This window comes from Rhineura floridana, chromosome 11, assembly GCF_030035675.1.
Source record: "Rhineura floridana isolate rRhiFlo1 chromosome 11, rRhiFlo1.hap2, whole genome shotgun sequence".
Taxonomy (NCBI): domain Eukaryota; kingdom Metazoa; phylum Chordata; class Lepidosauria; order Squamata; family Rhineuridae; genus Rhineura; species Rhineura floridana.
Window position 1 is genome coordinate 756,508 of NC_084490.1, and position 24,693 is coordinate 781,200.

The window sequence follows — 24,693 nt, forward strand, 5'->3', positions numbered from 1 at the left end:
CAAGCAGGACCTGAGTGCAACAGCAACACTCTCCCCACTTGTCACTCCCAGCAACTGGCATTCAGAGGCACCCTGCCTCCAGCCGTGGAGGGAGCACATAGCCATTGTGGCTAGTAGCCATTGATCTGGAAGGCCAGTAACTCTTCTCAATCGTCCCAGAGCGCAGGACACGGAATAATGGGCTCAAGTTGCAGGAAGCCAGATTTTGGCTGAACTTCAGGAAAAACTTCCTATCTGTTAGAGCCATACGACAATGGAACCGATGACCTAGGGAGGTAGTGGGCTGTCCGACACTGGAGGCCTTCAAGAGGCAGCCCCGTCAGGGATGCTTCAAGTTGGATTCATGAACTTGATGGCCTTATAGGGCCCTTCCAACTGTACGATTCTATGATAGCTTTATTCTCCTTCATGAATTTGTCTAATCCCCCTTTGGACCCATCCAAGGAGATGGTGCTCACTGTATCTTGTGCTAGCAAAATGCTATAGTTTTTAATTTTGCGTGGTGTGAAGGCCTTCCTCCTGCCTGACCTGAATCTTCACTGGTTCTTGAGAGAGGGAGAAAAACCTATTTGCTTTGGGGCCAAGGTTCCATCTGCACTGGGTGCCTGAGTTGGCATCCACTGACATCTGCTGGCTCTATGGCCAACACCTGTTGGGAAGCAGGCTCCATAGAAGACTCCCCTGCTGATGCACCCCTGAAGCACAGTAGTGGGCTGAGCCTAAGCAGGGCGAAGGAGTGTCAGGGCCACCCCATCCTCACTGGCTTGGCCCCCTCCGACAATGACTCATTTTCTGGCTGCTCCCTGACTTCCCCACCCCACTCCAAGCATAACAGGGCTGCAGGGTGGGTGCAGTGAGTACTTCTACTTACAGGGCGAAGGGAGGCACAAAAAAGGTTGCATGCAAAAATAAAATTTTTATTTCAAAAAGTTAAAGCAAGGTTGTGGGCTATGTTTATTTTAAAGCATTACTAAACCACTCTTAAAAACAAAATTATGATGCCAGTAGACTCTCAGCTCTGAGGCTGGGCCTGCGCTCTCTCTCCTGGAGATAGCAACATGGAGGCAGACATGAGAATTGCCCACCACAGGCAGGATCTGGCTGGTGAAGAGGGAAGCAGCAGATTAGTGTGTGGTGGTTTTGTTTTTCCAGTGTTTTAGCCCTGTTGTGTTTTTATGGATTTCAGGCTACTAGCCATGATGGCTGTGCTGTGCCACCCTAGTCAGAGGCAGCATGCTTCTGAAAACCAGTTGCCGGAAGCCTCAGGAGGGGAGAGTGTTCTTGCACTCGGGTCCTGCTTGTGGGCTTCCCCCAGGCCCCTGGTTGGCCCCTGTGAGAACAGGATGCTGGACTAGATGGGCCACTGGCCTGATCCAGCAGGCTCTTCTTATGTTCTTAAGGAAAAAAGTGACTTCTATACGTGTTCACTTGCGATCTCATTCCCTCTTAACCTGTGGAATGGCTGCCCATCTCTTCTTCTGAGACAGCACTGCACTATTTGCATTGCCGGTTGTGTTTTGCTGGAATATCTCCACGTAAGTTACGAATCCTTTTAAAGTGTTTAATCACAGTGGTAAATGGAAATGGCCTGCCTTCAAGTCAATCCCAACTCATGGCGACCCCGTGAATAGGGTTTTCATGGTAGTGGTGTTCAGAGGTGGTTCACCATCGCCTCCCTCTGAGGCTGAGAGGCAGTGACTGGCCCAAGGCCACCCAGGGAGCTTCATGGCTGGGTGGGGATTCGAACCCTGGTCTCCCAGGTTGCAGTCCAGCACTCTAACCGCTGCACCACACTGGCTCTCAATCACAGGGGTAGGGTCCTTAATATTAGCTTGAGTGAGGGATTTTGCGTGTTATGGAAAGGCAGCAAGAGTTAGGTACTGTTAGGTCCAAACCCAACCACGAGCCGTCCACACCTCTTCTTTGCCCTGGGAAGAGTGCGGAGTTGAGTGACTTTTCCCCACTGCCAGAGGCCAGGAAAACACGACATGAGTACCTTTGCAAAGGGGTCCCAAACCGTCCAGCAAGGTCCTTTCCAGAGATGGGAACCCTGTTTATTTCTACTATAGTCCATTTCCAGTCAACAGTACTGAATTTCTTTTTGGCGTTGTTACTGCCACGGAGGTGCTTGTGGGGAGGGAGCACCGCTTGCCCGTCCGCCTCAGGAGGGTTGCGGCCTCGTCTAGCGGGGGCCATGGCGCTCTCCCCCAGGCAACGAACGGCCAAGTGCCTGAGGCTGGAGCGGCTGCCCCCGCCAGGTAGCACCTTCACCGGTCTTAAATGTGGGCTTCTTTCAGCTTTTTTCTGCTGCCATGTTGCTTCTGGTTCCGCAAAGCAATCTGACGAGAGCGGCCTTTTTTCTTCTAATTGTATGTAACATTAATAAACAGCGTGAAGGGGGTTGCGTGGAGCACGTTGAAGACCCAGGCGCTGGCACCGCAGGGGCTTCTCCCTCGGTTCATGTTCGTATTTCTAGCCACGGCGGCAGCGGCCTGTGCAATCGTCGTCACCTCACGAAAAACTGCCGCCCATCCCCCGCCGCCGCCGCCACAAAGCGGGAAAAATCCGTCTCTTTCTGCCCCCGCATGCGCCTCGGAGCACAGGCGCGCCGGCAGCGTCGACCTTCCTACTTCCGCCACACCTCGGTCGAACAAACTTTGCCAGGTGACGCCTTCAACAGGCCTCTCCCTACTAGTTTTTTTAAGTAAAAGGTAAAGGTGTCCCCGCACTTGTAGTGCCAGTCACTTCCGACTCTTAGGGCGACGCCTTGTGATGTTTACTAGGCAGACCGTATACATGGGGTGGGATTGCCAGTTCCTTCCCCGGCCTTTCTTTACCCCCCAGCCTATGCCGGATACTCATTTTCCCGACCACGGAGGGATGGAAGGCTGAGTGCACAGTATTAAACAAAACAGTATTTCCGCCTCTCTTTGCTTTCTGCGCATACTCAGAGAAGCGAAAAAGGAATCCTTTCGCGCCTCGCCGCCGCTTCTACGCCTGCGCCCGGCTTTGCCGCCAATTGCGAGAGCGCTCGCTGCTCCTTTTCATCCAGTCCCCCCACCCCTCGCCTTTTTTGTGGGTGGAGCTTGCAGGCGCTTGCGCGGAAGCTGCCTTCAGCTGCGACGCTTGCGCAGTGCCTTGCGCTAGGTGCCGCGGACAGTGCGCCTGCGCGCGGAGTGCCCCTGCCCACTCGAGTCCTACGCCTGCGCAGTGCGGCGGTGTTTTCCTCCCTGGTGCCTGTCTGTCAGTCAGTCAGTGAGAGCGAGCGAAGGGAGGAAGGAAGGCACGAAGCGGAGCCGCCGTCGCCAGCTGGATGGGGCCACATCACTGAGGGGAGCAGCCGCGCCGCCCCCGCGATGGCCGACCCGGCCCCCGCCCGCAGCCTCGACGACATTGACCTCTCCGCGCTCAGGGTGAGCGGGGTCAAAGGTCGGGGCGGGCTCAAGGGAGGGAGCCAGAGCTACGGGGAGGGGGCGGAGCCCCGCCCGCATCCTTGCATCGCGCGTGGTGAGGGGACTGTCACTCCCCCGCTCGCTCGCTCTCCTCTTTCTCTCCCCCCTTCTGCCTCCCTCCCGGTCCCCGGTGGGGCGTGTGAGTAAAACCAAGCAATCTCTCGGGGGCCGCCCTGCGCACCTGCATCTCCTGCCTGGTGCGAGCTGATGGGGAATGCGGGGGCGGGAAGCTTCCCTGGTCCTTGGCCCCTTCCCTTCGCTGCAGGGCGAGCGTGCAGAGTCATCTCCTTCTTTTGTAACCTGCAGCACCCGATGGCGGGGGGGGGGCTCTCCTCCTCTCTCCTGTGCTCCCCCCTAGTCCGGCTGCGTAGTCCCCACTCGAGGCTGCTCCTGCCCCTGTTGTTATGGTCGTTCTTCCCTCCCAACTGCTGCAGCTGCAGCCTTCTTTTTCCCCCTGCCCCCCACCCCAGCTTAGTTAGTTGGGGAGAGGTCAGGGAAATCCAGTTCTCCAGCAAAAAGATGATGGGGTGGGGTAAGGCGAGCCAAGCCGGAAGGGAGAGACAGACCTGCCTTCTCTGGATGTGATTCTCCCTGTCACAAGCGCAGGCACATTGCACAGGGGTGGGTGGGTAGGGAACTGTGTGCTTTGATAAAAGGCAGATTGCACTAGTGGGTAGGGGGATGGAGGCTACTTCTTCTCTCACCGCCTTCTCCCTTCTGTTTTCATGGGTTCTGTATGTTAAAAAAGGCTTACATCCACACCTTGGAATCTTCTCTCTGCCAATTACAAAAAAAGCATATTTAACCCTTAAAGGTGAATGCAGCTCCTTATCATCAACAGGATGACACCGCCAGAGGTGGATCCGTTCTGTGGTTGTCAGCTAGACTGCGTAGTCTTATATTGCTGTGTGAATATTTGTCATCCAGAACGTTATCATCTGAATTTGTTGAGATTCTCTTCCATCTTCTCTCAGGTGCATAAAGGCAAACCTGGCTCCATCACCACAATCCTCTGTAAAGCATCTCCCTGGTTATTCAGTCTCATTGTTAGGAGGAGAGTCCTGAGGTCTTCTGTGTAGTCGTTGTACTGTTATATTCCAGGGCCTCTTTAAGAAGTGTGCCTTTTGAGTTCTAGAGGCTTTGGGGCCCACAGCCCAGTTAAGGTCATCACCCTTTCCTCTACAAGGTTCCTGCCCATAAATGGGGGGGGGGAGAGAGAGATGGATATCCGTTGCATCTCCCTTTCCCTCCTCTGTTGTTTCCCATAGTGTTAAAACTGGTTGATAATATACGCTCATTGGTGCAGGGATCTGTCTTTCCTGCTTATGAAGCTCTGTTGAGTATAGTGTGTATCAATTTATAAATAATAATACTGTAATCAACAGGCTCTTTCCCTCATAATGCTTTGCAAAATGGCCCTTTTAAAAGAGAGTCCCTACAGAGGAATGTTTAGACTTTGCTCAGTCTTGCAAGAAGGCTCTGGAGACACAATTCTGGGCAAAATAACTTCCCTCATGCTTTCCTCTTTTAACTTCTGTTATATAGCTGGATTTATGTAGAGTGCCAGTCCAAGGCCTGCTTGATGAAGCCTTCATGAGGGTAGCAGTGGGCTTTTGGGGGTGGCTCTTCTTCCTTGTAATACAAAGGAAAGCTTGCCAGGGAGTTGGTGAGTTTTGGTTGGTGATGTGCAGGGGTTTGATTGTTGTGCCAAGTTTTCCACTGTTGGGTTGGTTACGAGGTGCTGTTTTACCTGTTGGTTTCTCATCAGGCTTGCGTGTGTAATTCTTTCTTGTAAGAAAAGGAAGGACTAGCAGGATGGGCTGCTTCATCTGTGCATTGTCAGCAGTATCAGTAGCCAATGGAGCTCTTTGGAATCCAGTCTGCCTTTCCCTTCCATTTAGGGAGGGAGCCTCTGTATCTGGAGTCACCTCAGGGAGGCTGCTCAATGCCATGGCTGGATGGATAGGTGGGTGGGTTTTTGGACGGGGAGCTTTCCCTCCCTTGGCTGATCTCTGTTTTCCCCAATGTGGAAACATGCTCTTCTTGTGTCTGTTGGCCAAGATCCATCCCAGGAACAAGGGAATGGAGAAGAGAGGCTTTCTTGAAATCAAGGTAGAGAACTAACTAATCAGAGCACCTTCGTCTCAGAATGTGTAAGGGTCTCAGTTCCACGCGTTCTCATTGAACAGGAAAGAATGAAGGTCTTCTGCGTGATGAGATCTGTGAAACTCAAAAGCTTGCACACTCTTGCACCAATCTAAGCTGGCCCAGCAGCGACATCTTCATTATGAGCCAACATGGCAAGCATCAGCTATTGAACTGGAAACCAAGAGACAGAAAATGTAAAGCTATTGAGAATTGCTATTGTTCTGCTGTCAGCCATGGAACCCTCATCCTCAGAGTCTCAATAGACAACCTAGAACTGGCAGCTAACAAAAACGTGAGAAATACTAATTAAGGTTCTTTAAATGGGAGACAGTTGTTTCTCTTCAGATGCACCCAGCTTTTCAGACTCCCTCTTTCAAGGTGCAAAGTGAGAATCTACTCTTGTTGCAAAATAGGAAGGTTTTCTTTGTTGAGAAACTGGATAATCGTCTCAGAAGAAGATATGGTTGGGGAAGCATGAGACAATCTGCCCACAGGTGTTTTAAAATTCCACATGCTGTAGAAGAAGTAGTGAAGAACGTTTCACCCACTTTTCCTCTGCGGGATATAGGATTTTAGGGCTCGCTTAACTGAGGAGTAGATCCACTACTGGCATCTTTTGTGTCAGCTAATCCCTTTCTCTTGTCTTGTCAGAAGGAAGAAGTGTGTGTGGTGGATTGGGCTTTGCAGGTGGAGCCCTTCCCTCCCCCCGCAACTAGTAGCACTTGGTGGCCGTTGGGTTGCTCCCTCTCGGAGGAGCTTCCGTTCTGATGAGAGGTGGTCCTCAGAAGAACTCTGCGATAGATAGCAGGAGGGGGCCTGCAGGTGCCCCTTTTCTGGGTCATTCCCAAACTCAGCCGACTGCAGCAGCATAACGGCACCTGCCAGTTGTAAAATTTTGGCTCCTGGGGGAGAAGCTCTGGGCAGCAGCTGCCTGCCAGCTGTTGGATTCTTCTCTGCCACTGTGAGGTCTGCAGTCTCACTCTGCTTTCTTGACGTTCACCTTCTCTAGGTGGAGAACTAGAGGGCCCAGGTTCTTCCCTAGCTACAGACAGTCTCCGATTCTTTGGCTTTGATTTCCATCCTAGAAGATGCAGTTGCAGGCATCTTTACACACCACAAGGAAAGTGGGTCATGGAACCTGCTGCTGCCCTGGGGTGTGGCCAGGAGCTGGGAAGGAGCCCAGAGGAGATGCCCTTGCAGCTTACGTGAGTGAGAATATTCATCAGGAAGGGAGAGGAAGGCCTCTCCTTGGAGGCGCACGGCAGCCAGGAATGGGCAGTGGGAGTGCAGCCTGGCCGTGACCTGCTTTTCCTGCGTGCTAGTGGGTGGGTGTGGTGCACAACTCAGTGCTTTTCGTTATAACTGGGGGGGGGCGGCTGGGTTAGAGGATCTGGTGTGGTGTAGATTTGGTGATTCAGTGCGGGAGGCCAAGATGCCCTTCTCTGAGCATGAGTTGCAGGGGAGGGAGGCAGGAGTGTCTTTCAACCAGGCGACATGTCAGAACGAAGCTCTGATGGGTGCCAGCCTTGCAGAATTGGCCTATCAACAGAAAATCCACTCACTGAGCCCTTCTACTGCAGCAGAAGTCAGCTTCTTTTTTCATTGACATCAAGAACAAGGAGCAGACCTTACATTTCCAAGTGGTCATTTCCCAAAAAGAGAGGTGCTGGGGCTCCAGCCTGCCTGGAATAGTTGTCTCCTAAGCCCAGGAATTTTTTTTGGGGGGGGGGGATGAGTCCCAAACCAACATGTAGTCAGACTGGCCAAAGGGAGTGAAAATCTGGCACCTCAAACACAGTTCTGCTTTGGCCTATATCTGGTAAGGACAGCCAAGACTTGTTTTGGAATTGCTCGGGAGTTGGTGCTTGAAGTGGATCATCTGGGGAGGGGGTAGGAAGAGCCCCAAATGTGTGCTGAGGCCACCTTGGCCTTCCGCTATCAGGGGCTGGAGCCGGACTTTTTCTTTCAAGGCAGAGGGCATCTCCTGGAACCTGCTATGTCTGCTCAGGTGCAGGAAGAGAGAGGGGCCTACTGGGGTCTAGATTCCTCCCTAGTGGGGAGGCTCCTGCAGCAGCTCCTGGGGGGCTGGCATAGGAAGCCCAGCTGGGCTCAAGGGGGCAGGGACCATGGCTCCATGGCAGTGCCCATTGTGGATGCAGAAGGGCCCTGGTTTAATCTGTGGTGTCTGCTGTGAAACAGGATCTGGGGTGGTGGCAGCAGCAGCCCAGCTGAGGAAGGCCTCTCTCCTTCTGCCTGAGACCTTGGAGAGGGGCTGCCCTGGGCTAGATGAGCCAAGGAAGGGCTGGCCCTTTAGGAAGCACCTTTGTGTGTTGTGCCTGGACTCCTCCCCCCCCATCTCCCAGTGGGAGGAGGTGGGGCACATGGACTCTTCCTTTTCCTCCGGGAAGGCTTGACAGTTGGATTTTGCCCACATTCACGGTCTGACTTTGGCCATCCCTTGGGCTGGAAGGGAATTCCTCCCCAGGTCATGTGGCTTGGAAGCTTGTGGGGGGTGCCCTCCCCTTTGGCACTGATAGCTTGACTTGCTTTCTCTGTGCGCCTCCCTCCCTCGCGATGCACCTGCTCTCTGGTCATGGCTCGGGGTTTGTTAGGGGTCTTGGCTGCCTTTAGGTGGTGTTTGGGGGTTTGACTGCCTCCTTCCAGCTCTAGAGTTGTCTGGAGGAGCTGATATTTTCAGTTTTCGGTTGCTGTTGCTGCCTCTCTCCCCTTTTCCTCCCCCTCGTCCTGCTAGGCTAATTCCTCCCTGTACCCGAGAGGCACAAGCCTGCAGCAGAGCTTGCCTGTGCCTTCCCTCTGTGCGGCCTCCGTGTTTGAAAAGGGATCTCCGTGCAAGGCTCTGTGTTCATGCTGCCGTGCTTCCTTGTTGCTAGGGAGAACTTGTTGACTGCGGCATGTTGGCCTTGATTGAATTACGGTTCCCCTGTCATGCTTGCCACACACACCTCTCCCCTTGAACCAGCATGCGATGGAGGGAGGCTGATGATGGTTCTGTTCTCCTGGCTGTCCACTCTTGGTCCTGCATGCTGAGTCTTGGATTGCAAGGCCACCATCTTCTCCACAAACAGGAAGGGAAGCCAGAGCTCCAAGTCCAGCTCTGTTTCCTTCCTTCCAGCAAACCTGTCTGCAGCTTCTGGTTCTGATGCATGCCAGCACCCCTGCGGTGGGCTCTGCGTGCTGAGAGGCCTGGCAGCCAAACCACGGAAGGTGGGAAGGGAGGGAAGTCCCTGCCCCCAGACCCGGCAGGGGGCTCTTCACCATCTGGCCCCTTGACTGACAACCCCCTTTTGCTGCCCTGGTGACCAGCAGGATTCAGGAGAGCCCCATTAGGCTGACAAGGATGACCACCCCTCCTCCAGCAAAGTTGGAGCTCTATGGGGGGGGGCTGGAGGGAGGAACAGCGAGCACTCAAGGTGATGTGGAGCCTCTCTGGTGGGTTTGGGATGCAGGATGGCTCTGGGGAGTTGAACCACACATGGGGCCCCTTGCTAAATAAGAGCAAGAAGCCCCCTGTAATGGGCCGGCCTTGAACTCTGGAAAGGTCAGCAGACGAGTCTTGCGTGGGTTGCCTGCCTGCCATATGTGAAATCAGGAAGGAATTTCAGCCTCTTCCCCCCCCCCCAGCATGCCTGTAATGTGCAGCTTGCCTCACTTGCTTTTTGAGTGGCAAACACTCGGCACTTTTGCCACTGCCGCTGCCCCCCCGCCTGTGTGTGCTGATGGCCTAGGGGCTGGCCTGAGGTGGGGGCAGAGAGTCCTGCCCCACAGCGGGAGGTTGGACCCCCTGCTGTGTGGGACTGGTAGGGAGAGCTGAGCAGCTGCCTGGGCTCATCATCTAGGCCTCTGTGGGGTGGAAAGTCCTCTGCTGCTGCCGCCGCCACCACCACGGCCTCCTCCTCCATAGGTGGGGCTGCTGCTCCCTTTGCTCAGGGCGGGCCTGCCCTAACCTGCTTTTCCGTCCTGGTGGCTCTGGGTGAATAAGCATTTTCCTGCATGGTTTGCTGGCAAGGAAAGCTGCATATGGAGGCTCTTGTTGCCTCTTTTTCTCTCCTTCCCCCCTCCCAAAAAATAAGAGGCTGAGAAAGTATGTCCAATGGCTTCCTTTGCCATTTTAATACCTTTGAGGGAAAGGAAAGGCCTGGACGAGACAAAAACGAGAAAAGAAAGGAAAAAAACTGCCCAAGCACACAGTGGACTAGTTCTGTCCCCCCTCCGCCCCAAAAGAGCCTTATCAGCAGAGAAGAAAAGGAGGTTGGGGGGTCCTGACTCTTCCACCACCACACTGCTGCACTAAATGTCCCGGATGGATATTCCAGCTGTCTAGGCCCGAAAATATTGCAGGTCCATTTTAATCCCCCCCCCCAAATTGAGGTTCTCCCCCCCCTTTGCTAAGAAAAGGGGAACCTGTTTTCTTCCCCTTGCTGCTGCTTCCTGGCCCTTTGGATTTCCTCTGTTGAAGGCGTGTGAGCTTGAGCAAGAGGGAGTTTTGCCAACTGTTCCTCAGTCGCGTGGGAGGTGCCTCCCAAAGTCAGAGAGATTGCAGCTGCTGCCTGCCCAGGTGCCCAGCCGGGGTTCACTCCCTCCCTCCTGCAGCCCATTCCCCACTCTCCTTGTGAGCTCTTGTGGTCAGCAAGCGGCTAGCACAACCTCAGAAGCCAAAGGGATTCGGTGGCATGAGAGTTAGGGAGTGTTCAGTGTTTGGCATTGCTCTAGGCGCTGCCCGGGGCTGAGAGAAGCGGAACAAGTCATTGAAAAAAGAAAACGGAGAAATGCAAAGGTGCCTTGTTCTGGCGATGGGACTCTGATTCTGTACCGGGCTGCTCTGGGCCCAGCCTCAGCACCTGAGATTTTATGTGCATGTGGGAAGACAGTGATGGGCCTGGGGGGCGGCTCCTGTCATGCTCTCTGCGGTGATGCTTTGCAGATGCAAGGAAGAGCCTGTTTCTGATGCTTTTCTAGCTCATTCCTGAGGCTTCCGCAACCCACCCCCTTACGTCCTGGAATTTTTGCCTGGGTCCTGCCTGGAGGGAGGCCAGTCCATGTGGTGGCCTGGCAGCGGGTGGCGCTTTGTCCACATAGAAGCAAAGCATATTCCTGCAATCCAAACCTTGGTCTGTCCTTTCCTCAGTAGGCGGTTTGCCTTCAAGTGTTCCCTGGGGATGTCTGTGTGGCGAATTGATATGGGACCCAAGTGCCTGGGTGGGGAGCCTGGCCACCTCCTGCAGTGGAGACCACTGTGAAAATGTCACACCCCGGAGGGAGGCAGTGTGGAAGACAGCAGCAGTGGAGCTGCACTGGCAGGGGCCTGCTCGGAACAGCCTCCTTTGCAGCAGGACTGGCCGGCCTCCTCTGGAAGCAATATCTACTGCCAGTGCAAAGCAGGGGGCAAAATGCTGCATAGCAGCACCTGCGGAGGGGGGGGCAGGAAGAGGGCAAAGACTGTGACTCAAGTGCTAAACAAACTACCTTGCAGGAAGCCTCACCCAACATCTGGGTGCCCAGGCTGGGAATGAGTTGCTTTTTGCTTGCTTCCAGCCACTTTGCCTGCCGCAGGATTTGTGCTTTAGAAAGGAATAGGTGTAGGAGGACACTCCCCCCCATACACAGCTCCCTTCTTGTGGAGGTGGGGGGAGTGACTTGAGGGACACAGTCTTGCACACAACCCCCCCCCCCCAAAAAAAGAGAGAGAAATGGTGGGAGTGACAGGAGGTGCTCTTAATTGTCTCTAACTGTCCTCTGTCACAAGATTCATCATCATAAACTGGTGGAGCGTTTAGCTGCAAAATCTGTGGGGGCGGGGGGAGAGTTGCATGCCTGGGGGGGGGGACTGCAGCCTGCGATGGTTGCGACCTGAACTGCCAGAGGGGGAAATGCCCGCTCTTCCCCCAACCCCCAGGTGCCAGGCTTAGATTTATAGCTGCCAGTTCCCACTGGGACTCTTGAGTGGCAAACCCCTGTTTGGTGCCAGGGGAGCCTCTGTGTGTGTGTGAAGGATTGGGGCTCTTCAGCAAGTGTGGGGGGGGTTGTAAACGGTTCTGGGGAAGGTCGTCTTGCAGAGTTAGATTGGATATGGGATGGGGGGGTTGCCGCGTTGCTTGTAAACCTGTTTATGTGGTGCTCGTGCAGGCCCAGCGGCTCAGATTTCTCTCCAACTTGCACCGCTTTCTCCTCCCCTCAGTTACTTATTCCCCTTCTCCCCACCCCCGCTTTTCTCCTTGTCTAGTCTCTGCAAAAAATATGCTGACTTCTGCGAGGACCCAAAATACAGCAATCCATGTGAAATAAACAGAGCAGCCTGTGGGAAACATGTTGCTCAGCCAAAATGTGGAATAGAGGCTCTGCCGGGGATGGAGCTAGGAGTTTTGAGGTGTAGCTGAGGAGGGGGATCCTGGATCCCCAGAATTGGAACCTCACCCTACATCCCGTGATCTGGTCCTCAGGCACCCTGCTCTTTGCCATCCTAAATGCTCTTCTTGGGTGGAGAGCCTGGCACTCAGGGTCACACGGGGATGGCTGCCACCCCTGCCGGAGCAGGATTTCTGTTAGCAGCATCAAAGGATGGCTTTTCCTCTCTAGTGGGGGGTTGCCCTGGTGCAGCGTCTTGCTTGGGGTGCAGCCTCCCTCAAATGTGGTTGAACCTGAGGAGGGGTCCATTGCAAGATGCAGTTGTTGGGGACCACCATCTCTGTGAGGATACTGCTCTAGAACTGGTTCAATCCAGGCTGGCTGTGAGGCCATGTCAAGAAATCAGAAGAAGGCTAGGACTGGGGAGGGCAGCTATGAGAGAACTAGAAAAGGTCCTCAAATGCAAAGATGTATCACTGAACACCAAAGTCAGGATCATTCAGACCATGGTATTCCCAATCTCTATGTACGGATGTAAAAGTTGGACAGTGAAAAAAGCGGATAAGAGAAAAATCAGCTCATTTGAAATGTGGTGCTGGAGGAGAACTTTGCAAATACTATGGTCTGCAAAAAAGACAAATAACTGGGTGTTAGAACAAATTAAACCAGAACTGTCACTGGAAGCTAAAATGATGAAACTGAGGTTATCCTATTTTGAACACATCATGAGAAGACATGATTCATTAGAAAAGACAATAATGCTGGGGAAAACCGTAGGGAGTAGAAAAAGAGGAAGGCCAAACAAGAGATGGGTTGATTCCATAAAGGAAGCCACAGACCTGAACTTACAAGATCTGAACGGTGGTTCATGACAGATGCTCTTGGAGGTCACTGATTCAGAGGGTCGCCGTAAGTCGTAGTCGACTTGGAGGCACATAACAGCAACAACAAACTCAGGAGGGCGAGGGCAAGGAAGCGTCTCTCCAGGTAGCCTCCCCCAACCTGGCGCCTTCCACACATTTTGCATGCACTGGCTGGGGCTGATGGGAGTTGTAGTCCAAAACCATCTGGAGGATAGGAGAGGGTGCCTTAAGCAAAGGTGCCTGCCTGAGCTGTGGGTCTCTTCTGTTGCGGAGAGAGGTCCCATGGCCCTCCCTGAGCTGGAAACAGAAACGGGGTGTGTGCATGGGCAGTGCCAGTGGGTGCTTCTGGAAAGATCCTCTTGAGCAAAAGGAGCGACAGAATGAAACCTGCCCCGTCTGGAAGGGTCGCTGGTGTCAGAGTTGGGAAAAGATGGACGCCTAGGCGCTGGGGAGGGGCTTCAAGAACTCCGCTTACATCAGTGGTCAGAAAGTCCAGATTCTGACCCTAAAATCCCTTCCCCCCCGTCCGCCTTTGCAGGCACTGTCCATCATGCGGAGCCCCATCCGTTTGTTCTCTGCTGCAGCAGCCCACGTGGTTGTCACTCCTTGAGGGTGACGGCATGCCTCTCCCCACCAGGGTCAATGTGCCCCAGTGGCGGCTATATCTGGGAGGGAGCTCTGTGTCCTTTGCCACTCCTCCAGCGGCAGAGAAAAGCAAGAGGGAAGGGGGAGCTGCCCTGCCCCTCCGCTGACCCCACAAGCCAGCTTATGGGTCTTTGCGTGACCCACTTCAGGTGACCTGCAATGAAAAGGCAGATGGGGAGGCCTCAGAGCAGAGCACGAGGGCAAGGCTCTTGCTCCAGCCTCACCCTCTCTTCCCACAGACGAAGACGGGGAAAGAGGCCGTCAGTGGGGAGAAGGAGGCAGCCTTCTCAGTGGCCTTGGGGAGTGACGCAGCCCTAACAGCTCTCTGGGCATACCAAACCAGTGGGGTGGGGGGGCAGGAGAAGGGAAGGTCTGATGCTGGTGCTTCGGAAGCCCTCCCCCCAGATGTGCTCCTGTCCATGTGTTGGCCAGATCAGGAGTGGGCGATGGCTGAGGAAGAGCCCTGCAGAGGCAGCACCCGGATCAGGTCAAAGGGGGCCTGCCTGGCCCAAGGCTGAGTCTGTTCCCCCCGATGCCCCAGTGGGAAGCCCCCTGGCAGTGCTCTCCAGCAACTGGCATTCGGAGCCGCTCATTCCGGCGGTTGTCTGCAGCTACATATTGTGCCTGGGCAAATAGTCCCACTTCCCAGGAGCTGCCACTTGCTGCCCGGGCTGAGGCTGCTCTTGGGCTGTCGCCACCTGGCCCCCTGCGTGTCCCCTCGTTGCCTTCCGTGGGCTGCTCTTTGGGGCTGGCTGGCGGCACAGAGCTGCTTTCCCTAAGGAGCTGCTGTCCTGCGTGTGCTCAGCTGGGATAAAGTGGCGGTGTGGCGGCTTTGATCCTGCTTGATTTCCTCCCAGGCAGCCATCAGGTTCAGCCCTGCTTTCCAGGTGGGGTGGGCTTCTGTGGCATGCAGCCCCTCCTGCTGGCGTGGGCAGGGCCTGTGGGGGGAGCGGTGCAAGTGGGCGGCTGTTGCTTCTCTACGGCCCTCCTCCTTTTCTCTCTTTTCCTGCCTCCCTCTGCAGGCTGACTCACAGCCGCCCCCCACGTTCCCTCCAAGGGGCATGGTGTTGGCCTCCCCCCTCGCCTCTCCTCCCACACACCCAGGCCCTCTTGTCCCAAAGGGAGCCAGCGCCTCGGCCTGGGACCCTGCCGTGGGCCTGCCGTCTCCTCCCGTTGGCCCAGGCTTGCCCCGCACAAGCCACCCTGGGACGGGACTTGCTGCAGCTTCCTTTGCCCAGCTGGGTTGTGCTCTGTTACTGGGTGGCATCTCTCTCTGCCCCCCTCCCAAACCTGCAAGTAACAAACCCAGGAGCCCTGAGTTCTTTGGGGAAAGGTGAAGCGGAGTAGTCTGGAGCAGTGGTGCCTGGGGGGCGGTCTAGGAGGTTTGCGCGTGGGGTGGGGAGAGGCTCCCTTCCCAAGCCTTGTGATGGACTTTGCTGGAAAGCCTGGAATCTGTGCGGGGGGGGGGCTCTGTGAGCTGACTCACAAAAGGGCCTTTGTCCTGCAGGGGTCCCTGCCACAAACTGGGCTTGGCAGGCTGGGGAAGAGAGGATTAGAGACAGGGCTCCCCCCAGCACATGCAAGGAGAAGCTGAATGGGGCTGGCTGGCCCCTTGTCAAGGGCTGGGGGAGGTGGCAGAGACGAAGATCACCTTCACACCATACATTTAAAGTGCATGGCTTCCCCCAAAGGATCCTGGGAACAGTAGGTTAAGAAGGCTGGGAATTGTAGCTGTCTGGGGGGTAAGCTGTGGTTCCCAGGATGCTTTCTGGGGGTGGGGGAGAACCCATGTGCTTTAAATCTGTGGTGCGGAGGTGACCTAGGATTCCTGCATCATATGCCATCTCAGAGCAGGGAGTGCTGGCAGCTTCTCATGGGAAAAGGTGTGGGCTGAAAGCCAGGGCTCTCCTAGCACCTCTGTGAAGAAATGGGACTAGTGCCTGCCTGCCAGGGGGTCTGTTGGGATATGAGGGCTCCTTCCGTCTTTTTCATGCAATACCCATGTAACCAGTGGAACTCCTTGCCACAGGGTGTTGTGATGGCAGTTAACATAAGTGGCTTTTTGAAAGGAGCAGGCAGGTGAGTTCCTCGGTGGATACAAGTCAAAAGGCCAACTCCCTCCTTCTGATTGGTAGCATCCGTGTGGGTGCAGTTGACTGCGGTGCTTCCCTGGAGCAGGACCGTCTGAGGTATCATGAAGTGGAAGAGAGCTGAGGGCATCTGGCGGGGCAAGGCCTCCTCTGGCATCCCCGAGAGAACAGCGCAGCAGGGACTGATTTGCCTCTCCAAATATGAACGCAGTGAAGTCCATGAAGCACCTTGCCAAAGGACGAGTGCACAGAAGTCCCAAATCACAGGGACTGAGGTGGAAGCCCCCCAGTGGGAGGTGTGCTGGGGGTCTGGAAAATGCCCTGGCCTCTGGTGAGAGGTGAGCTGAATGAAGGCATTGCTCATGTCAGAAGAGGAGGAGGAATTGGGTGAGGAACCGGCAGCCCACGGCGGGACTGAGAGCAGTGCCCATCCACGGCTCTGACCTGTAGGGCCTCTGAGGAATGCTGGCCCCGCTTGCTAGACATCTCGGGGGATCAGCATTTGGGAGATGTGGCTAGATGTCTGTTTTAAAACAAAACAAGGAAAATGTGGAACTGAGCAGCTGAAGAGAGCAGCGTGCCCCAGAGGCTCTTCCAAAGACTGGGCAGGGGTGGAGGCTGTCCTTGCTGCTGGCCACATCCCACCCTGGACACCAGGAGCTGCCTTGGAGTGGCAGAAGAGGCCGCTCGTCTGACCAGCAGCAGCACATGGCCAAGCATATAGAAGAGCCTTTGCCCCCATGGATTTCTCTGATCTCCTTCTAAAGCACTGGGAGGACAGGGTGCTGGACTCTGTGGGCCCCCTTCCGTTTGGCCTGATCCAGCAGCCAGGCTCTCCTGACGTTCCCCTCATCAGCTACAGTGGAGGAGAAATACGAGTTCCTCGGTTAATCAAGGGTCATAAACGCAGATCAGTTATGTCCAGTTATGGTTTCAATAAAAGGCAAAAGAGATTGGAACTTCCCTCCCTTCTGGGAGCAGGCCTGCCCCTTCCTCCCCTCCTGTCTTGGAGCTGTGTGGGACGTTGTGACCCTATGCCCCCCCCCACACACAATCTGTCTGAAAGAGGCAGTTCCTCCAGGAGGCAGCTTTACAAATACAAAGCCCTGAGAGGCAGGCAGGGGATGAAAGAGTCCAGGCACCCACCAGTCTTGGGGTCTGAAAAGCATTTCAGATTCACGGGCGCCGGCATCCCGGCTCTAGGTTTTCCCAGGCTTGCCAGTTTGGCCGAATGCGTTCCTCTTGCTTGAGGGGACAGAGGGCGCAGGGTGGTTGGTGTAGCCATGATTATCTCCTCTGCTTGGGCCACAAGGACGTGACTGCAGGATGAGGCCCAGCTCTGGAGAGGCTTCTCTGCCTTGGTTGTTCACATTCCTCCTTGGAAGGGCTTTTGGAGCCCACCCTGCAGGGATCGTGGGCTTTGGTCTCCTTGCCCTTTTCACTGTGGTTAAAGAGAACTGGCCCTCCCCCAAACAGGCAGCAGCAGGGCCTTGCCTTGAGTAGCTCTCTTGGGCCATCTGTTGTGTTTGTAGCTCTCTCTGCCTGCCACTGCAAGTGGCCCCTGGAAGGGAATACTGCCCTTGGGCTGAAAAGGTCCCCCAACTCTTGTCTGCACAAGCGTGTTATAAAGAAATTAGCATTTGTAAGGCACTCGAGCTACATTCAGAACGCTTCACAATTGGTGCCTCCCAGCAACCCGGTTTCATTGTCCCTATGTCAGAAACTGGGGCGGGGGGCTACTGGGCTGGTGTGGCTTGCGTGGCAGAGGTGAGACTCCCAAGTGGGAACTTGCAGATTTGTACCTCCGTCGTCTTGCTTTCGTGCCACAGAAGCGCTTGCATTCAGGGAAACAGAGCCACTGAGCAGCAGTCGATGCTGCCCCTATGCAGAGTAACCGCACTGAAGTTAATAGAGATGACTAACTTCCGTTTCAGTGGGTCTGCTCTGAGTAGGACTTAGCTGAATGTACCCAATTCTCTTTAAGTGGGACACTTTCATATTGCGTTTCTGAGCTGGAAAAAGTCAGGGGAGCCTCCATCGGAGACCTTCACCTCGTCTTGGCAACCCCCACCCCAGTATGCAGGGGGATGTTTGTACATTGAACTGGGTGTGGGTGTGTTGGGGGGCTCTAGAGAGAAAAATACTATGACTTGGTTGTTGGTTATTGATCTGGGGGGAAGTGGATGACCCGGGCAAAGGGCTATTCAGGAAGGGGTTAGGAGAAGCAATCTCAGCTGTGCCAGGAAGTATGCTCAACTCTCAAAGTGTGTATGCACACATTCCTGCATGTGGGACAGGCACTTGTGTTCTCCACCTGTGCAGTTTTGTAGCTACTATTTTGGGAATCTCAGCTCTAGTTTTCATGTGAATGGAAGAATTTTTCCCCCCGGCCCAGAAGAGACGCAAGGGCGGCTAACCCCGGCATCGCCCCTGACCCTTTGCCCTGCCGGCTTCTGGGCCCTGTGGGAGACCCGCGACATCTGGAGAGCCATGCGTTGGCCACCCAAGTGAAGCCTGACTGGCCAGGAGCTTTGTGGTCTTCACCCTTGCAGTAAGCCTGTGAGGGAGGACACTCCTGCTCTGATTCTACAAAGAGGGAACTGAGGCGCTTGCTCACACACAGAGCTTCAGCTGGCCAGTTTCTGCCCAGGCTACGCCTGACACGCAGCATCCTCCCGTGACAGAGTGACGGGCCTTCCTCGACTGTGTGGCCGGCAGCCTGATTCTCCTCCTGCAGAGTCGGAAGCAGCCCGAGGAAGAGGCTGGAGCTGGAGCTCCACCACAGGTGCTGGAGTGCGCTCCTGAAACCGGAGGAGGAGGCGGCGGCGGCGGCAGCAAGGGTGTCCTGTTGCACAAGGCGGCGGCTGCCTGCTTGGCCTGGGTCCCATTCTGGCCCCTCTCTCCAGGCTGGCTTGGGGCAGCTGAATCACATCCTGTGGTCTCCTCTTTCAGGACGAAGCCCACTGTGTGTACGTGTGCGTGTGTACTTCCCCCAAGCCTCTCCTGGCCAGGGTGGGGGCTTGATGCCCCCCGCAGCCCCTTTCCTCATATCTTCCCCTCCCTCCTCTCGTTGCTGCGGCACATGTGCTTCAAGGGGCTGCAAGGAGCCGTCTCCAGCTGAGTAGGAGGGCTGGTCTCCCTGAGCTCAGCACCAGTCACCGCTTTCAGGTGCCTCCCTCAGGGTATCTCTGCCCATGATCATTCTTGGGTCTGGATCTGGCTGCGGAGACTGAAGCGGCTCTTCTTTCCCAGTGTCCTACAAAACACCACCTCCCCCCCCCCAAATGAGAAGCTATTAATACTGGCCACAAGGGACGTGGCCCACTGGTGGAGCGTGGCTGCCACATGATGGTCCTAGATTGGAAGCGGCGGTGCACAGCCACTGCCGGGCGGGGTTGCAGAACGGCGTGGGACTCTGGTGCTGCTGCCTTGGGGAGAACGGTGATGAGGGCAGGTGCGCCCACCAGAGAGGCAGAAAGAAGAGCACCCCTCCTCTCCTCCACGTGTCAGTGTGTATGTGTGGGGAGGGGGCGCTGCAGGTTGTGGCTGGCCTCGGTAGCTGAGCTGGGACTCTGCCTCTCCCCTCCAGCACGATCCTGTGCATGCGTAGATCAGAAGCCAGCCCTGTTGGGTTTAGCAGGCCTCCCTCCTGGCCTCCCGGGGCTGTGGGCGTGGGATTGCAGCCTCAGTCCCGGACCTTGTGCTTCTTCTCCATGGGAGGTCAGGAATAGCCTCTTCTGCTTTGCACTTTGGGAAGCAGGCAGCTATTCCTTGACTGTTCACCCCAGGAACAGCCAGCCCTAAGCAACCCTCTCCCCTGTCATTCCACTGAGCCCTCTGAAGCCCAGTACGACCGTGGACCACGCTCCCTGTAACTAGTGGCAGAGAGTTCCACAGGTGCGTGAGGTATGGAGGGAAGCAGGGCTTTCCTTTCTGTTCATTTCCAGCCTCTTCCCTCCTCCTCCTCCTCCTCCAGGTCCCTAGGGAAGACCCACTGTTCCTCCCCTCCCTCCCCACTTGCCCTGAGACCCCAGCAGTCCTGACATCCACCTGCCCTCTCTGAAGCTGGAAAGGCTGTTCTGTTGAAGGAGAGCCACCTCCCTCCCCTTCGCATGCCTCCTTCCACCTCCTTCCGTGTACGCTGTGACTCCCTCTCTGGCATGCCTCCTCCCTCACTGGCCAGTTTCCCTGGACCCAGATGCCAGAGGCCTGCCTGCCACAGTGGTCTCGGTTTCCCCATGTGCATTTGTGTTGGCTGCAGCCTCTGAGGCATCCTGGCATTTCCCCCCAAGGCATGGAAGGGAACATGCGAGATGGGGGCCTTGGGTTCCCGCCAGTGCAGGCTTTGGGGCCCAAGCTCTGGTCTGCAAGTCCTGCTTGTCTATATACAGGGAAGATTCAGAATCTCTGTGTGTGCAAACGGGGCTTGGATGTTTGAAGTTCCTGTGAGCGTGCAGCCTTCACCAACATGGTGCCCTCCAGACATTGTGTACTTGCAGCCCCCGTCAGCCCCAGGCAGTGCTGCAGCTGCTGGCAAAGGCTGATTGAGAATGTTCGCAAAGGTTTTCTGTGGGTGGAGACCACGGGAGGGGGAAATTGCTGTTGCACTCAAGTCTTGCTTGGGGGCCTTTTGCTTGGGAGACATCTGGTTGGTCACTGTGAGAACAGGGTGCTGGACTCGATGATGGGGCCCCTTTGGCGTGATCCAGCAGGCTCCTCTTACGACATTCCGTTTCCACGGCGCACCCTTTGACCAAGCCCTTTGGGTTTCATAGCTCAGCCTGTGAGCGTGCGCAGGCTTTCGTTTTGCCATCACCAGCCCCTCCCCTCAAAACCCCTCTCTTTCCCACTGAGCTGGGTTGAGGAGGCTCAGTTCCCCAGCTGGAGAATGTAACATCCAGGAGGAGTCTTGTTGGGCCCCAGCACCTCATCCTGCCACTGGAATCAGCACTGCATCACACACACACCCTGAAATAATGTCAGTCAGGCTGTTCCAGAGAGAGAGAGTGTGTGGGGCAGAGGGTGGAGGTCTAATACAGCCTGCAGGTTAACTTAAATGTGTGCAAATATTCCTCATGAGTTCCAGCCTTGGGCAAGAAGAAGTCTTCTTTGCACAGTTCCTGGTTCCGTAGGAGAACCAGGATCCAGGTTCCCTTCTCTTTCCAAGGTGCCTGGGAGACCCTTCTCAGGATTAGCACACAACTCACTTGGGAAGGAAGTGTCCACGTTACGGATAGGCACGCCATGTAAGCAAGCTGGATAGTGTTGCGTTTGATAAGCGACACAGGTGTGCCTTCTGCTGTTCTCCTCCCCAAGATCTCTTCTCTTTCTGTGTCTGTCATGCAGGATCCATCGTTAGGTCTTTTTGAAAAATTTCAATGAACGTACACACTTTGAAAAGGGGGGAGAAGGTGGGAGTGTTTCTCCCTCTAAGTGTGCAGCTAGGGAGCGTGTGAGTGCCGGGACCCCCTCTGGGCCCCCTGTCTAGTTTGGGTACCCTTAGCAAATGCAGCGCTGGTGCCTGTAGTCCTCGGTGGTCTTGCCCTCGGGGGGCCCGTAGCCCACCTCCACAGCCTGCAAACCCCCAAGCCATGGTCCGATTCTGCTGCTGTCTGGAGGAATCTTAATCCATGCGTTTGTCTCTCCTCTGCAGGACCCTGCTGGCATATTTGAACTGGTGGAGGTGGTCGGCAATGGGACGTACGGACAGGTGTACAAGGTGAGTGTGTGGCTGACTCATTTGCCCTGCCCACCCACTGCAAGGCTTCATTCACCTTGGAGATCTTTTGCTGATTTGATTTACACGCTGCCTGTGAACTGCTTACAGAAAGCAGGAAAACAAATTCAGCCTTAAAACACCGCCATATATATCTATATTGGTCAGTAGGATGAAAGTCGGTACCAAGCAGTAGAAAAGCAACCTCCAGAGGGTTAAAAAGCAGACTTGGAGGATTCAGGGCTCTTTCCCTGGGGCCAGGTGAAGCTCCCTGGGCTGCAGGGTGAGGGCGCTGCATCTCCTCCTGAATTTGTCTCATTTGCTGCCCCAAGATGTAGCGATGGCCACAGAGCAGGGATGGGATGGCTTCAAAAGGGGTTGGGCAGGTTCACGGAGCGGGAGGGGCTGGAGTAGGAGGAGAGTCTGCCCCACTGGGATGGCAGCCGCCCCTCGATCTCTCCTTTCAGGGTTGGGGAGGGAGGGAGGGAGGGAGGGGCAGGGCCCTTTTGCTTGGTGGAGCAGTTTTTGATCGTAGGGTCGGTGGAGGAGGAGGAGGAGGGAGGGCCAGGCCACTGGCCCAGCGGTGTACCTCTCCCATGGGATCCATTTCCTGGTTTCACTCTCCTGCTTCCCCCTTCTGCCCTGGATGAAGCCATGCCCCAGAAATCAGAGCGTGTGTGCACGTGCACACCACAGTCCCAGGATGCCCTTCTTGTTGCCCACTTGGACCAGCTGGTGTTCCAGGAAGAGTCCTGGCACAGAGCGGCTGCCTTAGCTTGGCCCTCGCCCCAGCTCGTGCCTTCCTCTCCTCCAGGCAGGCAGAGAGGCCTGGGCTCCCTGGTGCCGGTGCCAGTCCTTTCTCTCTCCAGCTCTGCTGCTGCAGTTTGCTAGGGGAAGGAGCTGCGTTGGCACTGGAGAGCCGGCAGCCCCATGGGCGGTTTGCCCGGATGGGTGGCCATCCCCTGGCTGCAGCTGCACCCCCTTTCCTCCGTGCTCATTTGCCTCTTGCTCTGCCAGCCCGGCGCAGCCTGGCCCAGGGGCGACTCCAGTGTGTGTGAGAGGCTCTGCAGAGTCCTGAATTAGCACTGCAGCAAAAAGAAAGCCCCACAGCCCGTGGTGGTGGAGGTGGAGGTGGAGGTGGAGGTGGAGGAAACCCAAGCCCTCCGTCACTCCGACCCCCCTGGGCAGCTGATGTCCAAAGGCAAATCCTCTGGCCTGGTGCATAAATCACGGAAACGAAGCAAAGATTTGCGGCTGCCTGCACATATTGCATACTTAATTGGTGCCGTAGCAACAGCCTCCAGGTGGGGCTCAAGGACCACCCGCTGCCAGTAGCTGGAAGGTCCTGCGTAACACACGCGTGCACACCAGTGTCTGGGATGCTCTGGCCTACAGCGTCTCTTTCAAAGTATGGGGGGAGGAAGGGGGGAGTGACCCTTGCAAGAGACAGTGGCACGAGCCCAGACTCCCTTGCGCCCACCTGCCAAGCCCTTCCTCCCCCCAGTGCTGCTGCCTTAGAGGCAGAGAGCTTGTGACCCCCCAGGGGCAGAGTCATGGCAGGCCACATTCTTCCCTCTTTGCACCATGGCGCTTAGGACTTGGCCCACTGAATTCTCACAGAACCCAAGTGGAAAGGATGTGAAAGGGCCTCTTGGTCCCCCCCCCGACCCACTCTTCTCTCCCCTCCTCTCCCCCAGGATACTTCTGCAATCGACTTTACTAGAGAGCAGATCCAAAGCAGCATAGAAGGGATCTCAGGCTTCAGTCCTGTATTGCGACCCAAGATCAGGAAGTAGTGAGAGTGCTTCAGAGCTCATGCAGAGTGCTTTCCCTGCACTGCTGAACAGCCCCCAAGAGCTGGGCCTGGTGGGGAAAGATAGCGGCCTGTTTTCCAGGCTGGCTGGGGGCGCCTTCAGAGCTTCTCATCTGAGCCATGCAGCCTTGCTGTCCCTGCAGTTCTGTGGGTGTTCCTATGGGAACCAACTGCGTGTGCGCGTGGACGTGGCTTTTTTCCTCTGCAACCACCCCCCACTCCATTTCTGGAATTCAGTTCCATTTTTTTAATATGAACGCCCCAGTCTCCCGTGTAAAAATAGCATGAGCTCACCTCCCAGCTGGGTAGAGCAGAACGGCCGCTCGTCTCCCAGCCCCCTCCCCTCAATAATGCGGGAGGGAGGTGTGTGAGTGGCGGGAGGGAGCCTGTCCCACCCCTCATTTCCCACCTTGACGAGCCTTCCCCCTTGAGCAACATGCCTGACAGTTGAAAGTGGGCCTAGCTGGTCTTGGCACAGCTTTTCCTCTTTTTGGAGGGCGGGGTGGTTTCAGTCAGGCTGTCGGAAGCAAACAGGCCCAGCATTGCTGGAAGATGTTCTCCCTTCCCATCCTCCAGGCACATTGCAAAGAAGTCGGCCACAGTGGTGATCTCCACAGGGTGCCTCTGGGAGAGCCCTTGTCCTTTGTGCCATAAGATGTGTGCGCTCTCTCTCTCTCTCTCTCTCTCTCTCTCTCTCTCTCTCTCACACTCACACACACACACACACACACACACACACACGTTCTCTTATACTCCTCCCTCCTTCTGACCCCCCTCAGCGCTTTGAAACAGGAAAGCCCAGCAGTTGCAGGATACGGCTCTCAATAGCCACGAGCCACGGGTCCCAGTGGCTGTGGTCTCTCTCCACCGCTGCTTCAAGGCTCTTCTGGTGTTCTTTAGCCCCTGCAGTGAGAATCAGTGACGCCCTGCTGTGAACGAGCGGGCAGGCCTGCCTTCCCCTCTCCCTGTTTCTGTCCTGCCACAGATCCCCCCCCCCGTCTGCTCCCTCCAGGCAGAGGGAGGGAGGGCGCCTTCCCCTTCGGTGTCCTCTGCCCTTTCTTAAAGCTTTCCTCACTGACCCGCTCTTGTCCCAGCCAATTTAGGAGAAGGGCTCCTTCGCCCTCCTCCTCACTGTACTGGGGCTGCCTGGGGCTTCTTTTAAATCGACACCTCAGTTCTCCCAGATCAAAGGTGCAAAGGGCCAGGTGGGTGGCCAGGCAGCCTTGCTTGCACCCTTCATGGCGTCAGTGGGGGCTGTGGGGTGAGGCAAGAGAGGCGCGCCCGCCATTCCCCCCTTCCTCCGTGCCCTGGAACGTGGGAGGGCCAAATGCAGCAAGCAAGAAGAGCCTTTCGCAGAGCAGAGCAGAGGAGACCTGGCTGCTTGTGGTGCTGCTGTGGCCCTTTGGGGGCAGGTGGAGGGGCAGCAGGCCAGAAGAGGCTGTTGTGGAATGACCTCCTCTTCTCTCTCTCCCTCTCGCCCCCCCTTCCCCGCATCCCTGCCATCATCCCCGCCCAGGAGGCACAGAGCCGAGGTGTACCAGATCGTTTTGTTCGTGCAGCAATGGGGGAGGCGAGGCTTTGCTTTCCAGTGCGGCTGCGGCTG

The 24,693-nt window shown here is 55.8% G+C and overlaps 1 protein-coding gene across 7 annotated transcripts in view; it reads left to right on the top strand.

Annotated features, from left to right (window-relative positions):
* The first annotated feature begins 3,157 nt into the window (after window positions 1-3,157).
* MINK1 (misshapen like kinase 1) overlaps window positions 3,158-24,693 on the top strand; it is a 46,453-nt gene continuing 24,917 nt past the window's right edge. For 4 of the 7 annotated variants that reach the window (XM_061590886.1, XM_061590889.1, XM_061590888.1 and 1 more), the window contains exons 1-2: window positions 3,158-3,413; window positions 21,215-21,280. In XM_061590886.1, the coding sequence (XP_061446870.1) occupies window positions 3,357-3,413; window positions 21,215-21,280 (123 nt within the window). In that variant the 5' untranslated portion in view covers window positions 3,158-3,356. The remainder of the gene's footprint in view (window positions 3,414-21,214; window positions 21,281-24,693) is intronic. The other 3 variants (XM_061590887.1, XM_061590890.1, XM_061590893.1) reach the window with 1 other exon arrangement.